The sequence below is a fragment of the Geospiza fortis genome, unplaced genomic scaffold, assembly GCF_000277835.1.
Source record: "Geospiza fortis unplaced genomic scaffold, GeoFor_1.0 scaffold201, whole genome shotgun sequence".
Lineage (NCBI taxonomy): Eukaryota > Metazoa > Chordata > Aves > Passeriformes > Thraupidae > Geospiza > Geospiza fortis.
Window position 1 is genome coordinate 904,707 of NW_005054440.1, and position 10,000 is coordinate 914,706.

The 10,000-nt window shown below is 34.9% G+C and overlaps 1 protein-coding gene across 1 annotated transcript in view; it reads left to right on the forward strand.

Annotated features, from left to right (window-relative positions):
* AP3B1 (adaptor related protein complex 3 subunit beta 1) overlaps positions 1-10,000 on the forward strand; it is a 139,670-nt gene that overhangs the window by 63,208 nt on the left and 66,462 nt on the right. Inside the window, exons 14-16 of the mRNA XM_031062180.1 lie at positions 2,046-2,222; positions 7,506-7,692; positions 8,628-8,758. Coding sequence (XP_030918040.1) covers positions 2,046-2,222; positions 7,506-7,692; positions 8,628-8,758 — 495 coding nt within the window. The remainder of the gene's footprint in view (positions 1-2,045; positions 2,223-7,505; positions 7,693-8,627; positions 8,759-10,000) is intronic.

Here is a 10,000-nt window from a genome sequence, read left to right on the forward strand (position 1 = left end):
TTCCCTTTTGAAATCAGTGCACAGTAATGGCATCAGTCTTGCCATTTTGCAGACGAACATACTCTGACTGTGTTTAAAGTTTTTATACATAGCGGTTGTTCGGTAGCTTGTTCGTCTCTCTCATACTGTAAATTCCAAGGCTATTTACCTTTTTATCAACTCACATTAAATAATTCATCTGTATCTTGATCTGTATTTACTTACATCTATATATGTTAAATCACTGTGTTATACTACTCTCAGCATATTATGTTACCTCTATCTTAAATGTCTTCCCCATAATCAGAATTGGCCTTTATCTCTTACAGGACTTTTTGTTGTTGTTGTTGGACTCTATTCTGTTTATCCATTACGTGCTTTCTCTTTCAGTGGAGGCAGTCCTCTGTTTTCCCCATGACATGCCTGTTTACATTTTTGTTGGCGTATATATTTTTAACCATGTCAAGTACAGAGGCGAATATTGTCAAGTTGACTTTATTCAGAGTTGTTTCCAAACTTTTTGGAGCACATTTAATCGTTAAAAATTCTTGTGAACATGATTAGTATTTCTTTAGTAGGCTTAGTATATACTTTTTAGAATATACTTTCATAAGTAGTACTTTCAAATGTTATGAGATTACTAAGTAAGACACTTAATATTAGGTTCTTGTTGTAATTCTGAGAAATAGATAATCATATATTAATAAAAGACATGCTGGAAAAGCAATTAAAGCATATATGAAAGTTACTAAGAATTAATACTTTGAGAACCACAGTACTGCATTTCTAAAGTACGTATATCCTGTGAATCTTATCCAAGGGAAAACTCAGCCTGCCATTAGTGTAAGCTTATTAATAAAGATTACTGTGTAGTGTAAGGACTAATGAAAAACGTTAGTGTGAGTTTTTCTGATCCTTTTAGAAAAAGCAATAAAATTTTGTGAAATTGCTGTGGAAACTTTTCTTTTTTCTGAATTACAGTCAGTTTTTGCTAGACTAGAACACTTGCGCTTTTCCCTTGACATTTCAACATTTGTTGAACAAGAGGCTGTAGAAAATGTTAGAGCACCACAGTCTGTAGACACTATACAAGACATACTTCTGAACTTTCTCATTGCATTCTTTCTTCCTTCTGCTCAAGAAAGGAGAAAAATGTTTTCAAGGGATGTATGTAACATGGATGCAATTTTTAACTTGACCACCAGGTACTGTAGGCTTGCTCACCTTTTAAAAAAGTATGTGTATATTATTTCATGTAAATCTTAACTGCTTCTATCTAAACTGCAAGGAGCATGAACTTCTGTTTCCCTCCGTGGTTTCCATTTCGCCTTCTCTCTTTTTTTGGCATTGCTATGCTTCTGAACTCAGCATCGTGGACTGGGAGTTCATCTAGAAGCTGCTACTGTGAGTTATTTCAGTGATACTGTCAAGCAGCTCCAAAATGGTAAGACCTGTGTGAGCTTTTTGGTCAGAGTGTTTCAGTTAAGATGGTAGATCCCATTCAGAAATTGTGAATTGCAATTTTGAACTTCTGTCTCACCAATATTCTAAGTTCAACTGGTCTTGTTTGCAAAAATACAAATCTTATTGTCATAAAATTCTGAAAAAATGAAGGAAAGCTAGAAATAAAGAAATACATATGCTTCTAGACTAGACAGGCAAGATTGGAGAATGCTGTATTATTGGAAACCATTTATTTATGAATATAGTTTAGAAAAAAATAGCTCTATTTTGTTTACACGTGGTGTTTAGTATTACCTGGTGGCAGGAATTCACAACTACATCTTGAAGGCTTGGGCTGTGTTCCCAAATCTCATCAGCTTGTACTGTGAATATCAACGTGTCACTTCTGTGTGCCTCTGTATCATCAACGTGTAAGGCATGGGTTTTGGGTCAGAATCAGTATCTTACATTTCTATGAATATTCAGTCCTCCACAGTGGCTGTTTTTAATTTCACACTGCATAAATAGTATTTTGTTTAACTTGTTGTTGAACAAAAGACACATACAAGTATGCAAGTAGTCTTTGTGACCCTGTTAACTTACAGTGCTCAATGTTTTCTCAGGTTCCAGTAGCCAGAGCCAGTATCCTCTGGCTCATCGGTGAGTACTGTGAACGGGTTCCAAAGATCGCACCTGATGTTCTGAGGAAGACAGCCAAGAGCTTCACGAATGAAGACGACCTTGTAAAGTTGCAGATCTTAAATTTGGGTGCAAAACTCTACTTAACAAATTCAAAGCAGGTAAGCCTAAACTCAGTACTGTATGTATTTAGAGTCATGGCAGGTTTTGTGTAGTCTGCATAGATCAGTAATGATTTCTACTATATAAGTAACCAAACCTAGTCCATATTATTCTATGAAGAAAAGCAGAACATATGTTTTCAAAAAATATAATAGACTAAATCTACCCATGAGTCTTTAAGTGTGTGCTGGATCATAAATGTGAATATAGTGACAAGATAAACTCTTTTTTGTATTTGTCTTTTGGGAATTGTGAAATTTTTACTTCACATAAATAGAGAAGATCTGTAAATTGTGTTAGCAATACCAGGTAGTAGATTTTGCTTATGTGATTTAATGTTTTCTGAAACCAAAACCAGAGCTTTCAAGAAAATGCTGTCATTTTGAACAAGAAGCCACCCACTTTTTTGTTCAGGATATCTAAAAGGAAATGCCAGTAATAGGCCTTGTTTTCTATTTCCAGCAGTGCTTGTTTTAAAGATAGTAACCAGTTTCTCTTTTTTTTTTTTTTTGGTTGGTTGGTTTGATTTAGTTTTTCCTATTTCCTTTTACCTTGGATGAGTTTTGATGTCTCTGGTAGTAAAAATAATCTAAAAATGTCAGATAACAAGCATGAACTTAGATCTCCAAGCAACTGAAAACAATGGCTATGAGTGGTGCCAGGTGCGTCACTCTTCCAAGTGACAACACTGTGAATCCCATCACTGACTATGGAATGTAGCATTTTGACACTAATTTTTCACTGGAAATCCAGTTATTGCTGTAAAAGATTGTAAAATCAAAGATTTTTTTCCAAATGTAAAAGAAATACGTTGTCTGATATATGTACTTTTCTGGGCTGCTAGACGTCTTTATTTTAAAACAGTTTGCACAGCATAGGATTTTACATCTCTGCAACTGTGATGTCTTCTTTTTCCTTGATAGTTATATGCAACTACAGCAGTGATCTGTCTTGGGCTTTATTTTGTAGGGCGTGTGGGAGATGAAGTGTCTTTCCATGCATTCAGATTGGAGTGAATGCTTTGCTTATACAGTCTAAAATGGGGCAGTAATAAAAGGTGCCTTCTTTCTGGCAGTAATCATCTTAAAGAAAATGCTGACTAAGAAAATATTTGGGTTGACTGTCTAAACTGTCTTCTTTTAGCCCATTATATTAACTAATTTTCCATATAGTTTTTGTAATTTTGCACATAAATTCTTCCACATCATATTTGGTCAAAAATCCATTGCATATAAGAAGATGATGATTTCTGTGATGCATTTTTTCCTGTCATTCCTTCGATGCATTTCACATCTTAATACATTTTAAATCATCATTGTAAGTGCTCTTCAAAAAACTCTTTATTCAAACATGGTAATGATGATAAAGCAGAAGAAACTGTCTCTGAGATGCCTACTAAATGATGAATTTCATCAAAGGGTGTTCTCCTCTTGTAGTTTTAGGTTGTGGAAAAATAAGTTATTATCTCAAATGGTCAAGGTATCTACATAAAATTTCTGACAGTGTATGTCTGGTGACTTGGCTTCATTCAAAGTTCCTTTCAAACTAGAATACCATGGCTTTCCCATTAGAGACTGACAACACTCTTCCTATATCTACATGATTATTTCCAGGAGGAACTCTTCTCTACTCACTCAGTATTAAAATTACTTCCTAGAATTACTTCACTTCCTAAAAAGTCCAGCCATTTTTCAGTTTCATTTTTAAAATTTGATGTCAAATCTTGTGGACTTGATTGCCCAGTTGTAAGTCTGTCCACCTCTCCTCAGTCCCATGTTTTCTGTCACCTTATCATATCCTATGACATAGTAATTTTATTAATAATTCATCAGTTTCATCCAAAGTTAATGGAGTTGTGAAAACCTCAAAGATAAAATTTCACTTTATTGAAAATGCTCAATGCTGACTGAGTAGATGAAAAGATCTCTTTTCACCAGGTGAGGGAGAGGCAGGTTGAACTCATCTTGACTTAACTTCTGTTAAGTCTTATTTGGAGAAAAGCACAAAGTTCTGGAGTAAATAAGACCTGCTTGTTTTACTCATTTTGTCTAAGTATATTATTTTGTTTGCTTGTAGTTCCCTGAAGTATATGGTGAAACACTGAACACATTCACAGGATTTTGAACAAGATTTCTTAAAAAAATTTAAAATACTTTAAATCCTGAGATCACCTCATGGACTTTCATAGGCTTCCCTGTAATTTAAGGAAGTTTCAGGTTCAGTTATATCTGAATAGGTATGTAGTAAAAACATGCTTCCCTCTGGTTGTCTGTATTTTTTGATAACCTTAGTTTGTTTTTTCAACACTTAGGGTCATAAAACCTTGAGTGTGCTAGATAGCTCATAGAAGAGAAATATGTCATATAGTTGCCTAAGATGCTTCTTGCATGTAGCGGAAAGAATAAAGAGATTTTGATTTTCAATAGGCTTCTGTAGTGTAATGCAGTAGGACTCCCACCAGAAAAAGTCCCAAGTAGTTGTAAGGTGTAAATAGATATGTCAATCGTGGTTTAGCGCAATAGGCTTATCTTGTGTGTCCAAACAATCAAGTTACTGAAAGCTAATGATACCTAGGAGTGGATAGATAACTGTTTCTCTCTCATTGTAGAGCCTCATCTGTTGGTAAAACCTGTATTGTAAATTTTTCAAGTGGGGATCTACCAAAAAATTAATTGCTGCTAATATAGGATAGGCATTAAATCCTTAAATAGAATTATTGTCACTAGAAAATTCCAGAAATGTTGCTGGAGGATGATTGTATTCTAGGAATACCTAAACCGAACCCTTCTAGCCAAAATGAAGTGTACAAAAAATAATAATGGGTTCAACAGTTTGGGGATAAAAGAAATTATATTCAGCCTATACAATGTGCATGTAGAGATATCAGGAAATATTGACATGCAATACTAAGTGTCTTAAATCACAGATCAGAATACTTTGTCACTTTTCTATGAAGCAGTCCTGGTTTGCAGGATCTGTCATGATTCACCAAATCAGTGTGCTTGCTGAAATGATTTTCAGCTTCTTTTGAGAACTCCCTTGTTGGAAAAACTTACATGTATTTGTTAGTTTATTTTTTGTTTTTAATTAAAAATAATTGTTTCTATCAGCTACCTCCATGTAGAAAAGATCTTCTGCTTGTTTGATTGCTTTACTATAAGAAAAATTTTAAAAAATAGATTTCCTCTCTGTTTCCATGAAAACTATAGTGTATATGATAATTGTGAAGAGACTTCTTGGAGACACAGAACATTCTTGTGTTTAAGTTTGTTGTGTATTTATCTGTATTGAACAATATGAAAATTATATTTTAGAGGACAGAACAGGGAAGAGGAAAAGGGAGAAGATCATAGAGAAAATTATCCCATTAAAGGAATTGCAGTCTTTCAGGATCAACTCTTTATCTGTCTTATTTGTCTTTATGTAATTCCATCAACACTCACTGAAAAAATGCCCTCTGTGACAAGGCCTTCAACTTTTCCCATCCCTATAGCAATTCACAGATTAAGATCATTGTGTTTTATGATCCATTCTCCTAAGCTTCCTGCCATGACAGTGAGGAGTCTTGTCTTGTTTTACAGTGGAGAAGTGATGACAAAGGCTGCAGGAGGTATCCCTCATTTAGTTTAATGCATGCTACCTGGGAACCCTCCCTTCCAATTCCATTTAGATTGAACAGCATAAGTCCTGCATGAGTGCAGATTATGTAGGCTCAGTCTGATGCAGTTGTTTAAAATTTTATACCCTCATACAGAATTAGCTGCCAATAAACTGTGAAATACATATGGGAAAGTTTTGCCTTTCCCAGAACTAAGACAGTACCTCAAGGAAAAAAAACCCTTTTCACAGAGCCATTCTTGGGTATCAGAGAGAAAAAAGAAACAGAAAGTATTTCATTGACAGTTTTTTTAAACTATGCTGTTATATTATTCTAATGTATAATGACTAATTTATTCCAATCTCTGGTACCATAGGTTATTTTTGAAATGCTTGCATATGTTGCATTGATGGGGTTTAAATTAGAACCATTTTCTGTTTACTTTGTATCTCACAGGAGTTAATCAGTACTCTGAAAAAGCATTTTTATATCTCCAGAAAAAAACTTCAACTTGCATCCTCAAGTTGGAAATTATTAATCTGACCTTCTTTTTAGCAAATTGTGTTATAGTCATAGCAATAGCATGATAAACAATATATATATGCAAGGTTGTTTCTTTGTATAATGCAGATAAATCTCATGATTATACATTATTAACCCTGTCTTATGCATCTGTTCTGAGCTGAAGTACCAAAATCTACTTCCTTAGGACGGTCTATCGCTTCTGCTCTTTTTCCTGTTTGGTTGTATATAAAGGAAGTAGCATACATGTTTCAAATTAATCTAGTGGATTCCAGTCTATTCAGCAGTGTTTTTCTGGTTACACTATTTTTATTTTCTACATTTCCTTCCCTTCTTATATTACTTTCTTAGCTTAAAAAATTATCTGAATTATTAAAATTATTTAAGATGTTAATATTCTCAAACATCAAATTAGGAAGCTGTTATTATGCTGTAAAAACCTGTGATAGTATAAGTCGCTCGTACATAAATAAATAAATGACTGATACTACTGAAGGCTTTAAGCTTCAAGAAAAAAAATAGAAGTTGTCTTTTATCCTAGTTTTTAGAGGGCATCAGCAGCTTGCTTTTATGAAAAAGTAACAGCTAAATGCACTGCAAATAATTTGCAGTAATCCAGTTCAGTGATTCATGTGTCTGCTTTAATGGGTCATAATTCAGGATAAAGTAACTGAGTGCAGTCAGAGTGCAGACACTGCTTATGCCAGGGACAGTATCTCTTCATAAAACACACCTCAGCAGAAGCAGTTTGCCAGCCCCCTAATACCCTCTGATGTTTTGATGTCCTGCATATTTTTCCGATTAAGTTTTGAGTGCCATGTTTTTAGTTGTATTTCCACATTCATTATCCTCACGTAGACCCTTCAGCGGGTTTGCCATATATGATTATTTTTTTAATGATGCCTTTCTTTCCACTTCAGCAGTTTAATAATCTAGCACATGGCTGCTTCTCAGTACTCAGCATTCACCTCCCCAATACAGAAGAGGACATGTGCTTTGGCTGCAGAATTCCATTTGCAGCTTTAGAAATGCATATTCCCTGTGGAGCAACATTTGTTTGACATAACCATTCATTTTTATTACCTCTTTAAATATGTTTATCCAGAGTTATCAATAATCATAAATAACTTGTATTCTGTTCTTGTCCTGTTTTTTTCCACAGACAAAATTGCTTACCCAGTATGTATTAAATCTCGGCAAGTATGATCAAAGCTACGACATCAGAGACCGTACAAGATTTATTAGGCAGCTTATTGTTCCGAATGAGAAGAGTGGAGCTTTAAGCAAATATGCAAAAAAAATATTTCTGGCACAGAAACCTGCCCCATTGCTTGAGTCTCCTTTTAAAGGTATAATGCCAAAATCATTTGGTAAATGTTCGTTGTGTAAAGGAATGTGGCAGCTTATTCTATTTCAAATACTCTCACAAATTGTGTCACTTAGCAAATAGAAAAGATTAATATGCAAGGATGCTCAGTCTGCTTACTTGCTTTTCAACAAGCAAGGTGCACAGTGCATTTCTCTAACAATAAACCCTGGCAAAATGATCTATTTCTGTTCATGTAGATTTTAAATTTTATTTAAATGACAGAAGGTATGTCTTCTGAGGAAAACTATTCTTCAATTTAGGAAAATAGGTCTAGGATTTTACCTGGACTTTATTAGATGATTGTTAATGTGAGTATTTGAAATGTTATATGAATTTGAAATAAATGGAATCCCTGTAGATATTTTTTTCTCCAAAATAATAATTTTCCCTCTGTATTTTGCCTGTTGTTTTACAAGTAATATTCATTGTCTGTCTTCTCAAATTAAAAGGCTATCAGGCTATCTAAATTAAAAATACTCTATTATTGTGACAATTTGCATTTTAGTTTTCATACTTACTTAGGTCTAGTTTTGAAGCTTTAAAAGCAGCTCCATTTTGAAGAAGAACTATTAAAATTCTGGATGTGTTTGTGCCAAGACATGTATATGGATTGTTTAACTGTGCTGTCATTCTTAATATTCACAGTAAAGTAATTTTTAGAGAAGCTACATTTCAGAGCAACACCTCTAAACACACTGACTGATTAGCTTTTTTATTGACCATTATGGGGGAGATTATTGTAATCTATGGACTGAAATCAGTTTTTTGACCTATGAAGAGCTTCCTAGTTTATATTTATTCCATGACATTTGAGGTAATACAATGGCAATTACCTTTAGCCCTGATTAAGATTGCTCCTTGTGGTAGAGCTCACGGTGTTTGTGTGTTTCTTCCCTCCCCCCGCTTTTTTAATAGATCGGGATCATTTCCAGCTTGGCACCTTGTCTCACACACTGAATAGCCGAGCCACTGGTTACCTGGAGCTGTCCGACTGGCCAGAGGTGGCACCTGACCCCTCTGTCCGAAATGTCGACGTGGCTGAGTCGGTACGTCAGCGTCACCGAAAGTAACTTTGCTGAAGGCATTCGTCAATACAGAGTGTTAGCCCAAAACTACAAGTATTTAAATGCTATCTGAGGGCTGTGTTGAAAGCCATTGATGCGTGGGAATGTCCTGTTGCTTATTTTATCTTAGAAATCAAGCATCTGGAAACTTGCTTAATGCTAGTTCTTTTAAATGACAGAAATGTATAAACTGTAGGCCACTTCTGCTTCATTTTTGGAGTAAGCAGGCTTTTTTCAACTCCATCTCACTTCTGATTTCCTATCTTTTATCTCTACTCTGCTGCAGTATGTTGATTGAGTGTAGCTGGACTACCAAAGTCAGAAATGGAGAGGTTGGTTTGTGAAAAATCCAAGGCTAAACAAAAGCAAAAAAAAAAGGAAAAAACAATAAAAAGCAGCTGCAGGGGATTAGATTATGTATGTTTCGAAGTATCGAGTTTGGAAGAGATGAGGGTTTACATTTCAGATAATCTGAAGAGGATTAGGAAAGTTTGTTGTAGGAAAATGTCAGCTATTAGTGCATTAGTCATGTGTTTACACACCAGGCTTGTCATCTACTAGCAATAGCTTTTTGTTACTGTAGTGTAAACTCTGAGGGAAAGTCATATTTTGGTACCAGAATTGTGATTTATGTGTTGGGTACCAGAATCCTACTGGAATGCCAGTGAAAGCTGTTGAACAGTAGCTGAAATGTAAATATATTGGTATATAGTGTGCCGATGGTGCTCCTGGAGGTGTGGCATTGTAATAGATACACAAAAGAGATTGCAGTCCTGGTAATGAGCCAACTTCCTCAGTAAGTCATAGATTAAATCATTTGCTTATGAGATGTTACGCACAGAAAAAGCAAGAAAATTTAATAAATAGGTCTGACTTACAGAAGCCAGTGGACAGCAATCTGGTAGAAAAAGCATTTCTCCTTAGTACTGTAATGTGTCTACCATCTTATGTACATTTCAGGAAAAGTGATATTTGTACAAACTTCTGAAAGCTTTTATGGAAAGAATTTTAGATAATCAGCTCAAGCAGAGGATTATAAATTATAGGGTTGGCATGAAAGAATGTGCAGAGGTGCTTTCATCCATAAGACCAAACTCATAAGACCAAAAAGTATTGCAGGAAGTTGAACAAATGGTGTAACTTCCATCTACAACATAGTAAAAAAATCCACCTCCAACTATTTAAACCTCAAAGCAAACTGGAAAATCCTTCAGCCATGTTGGG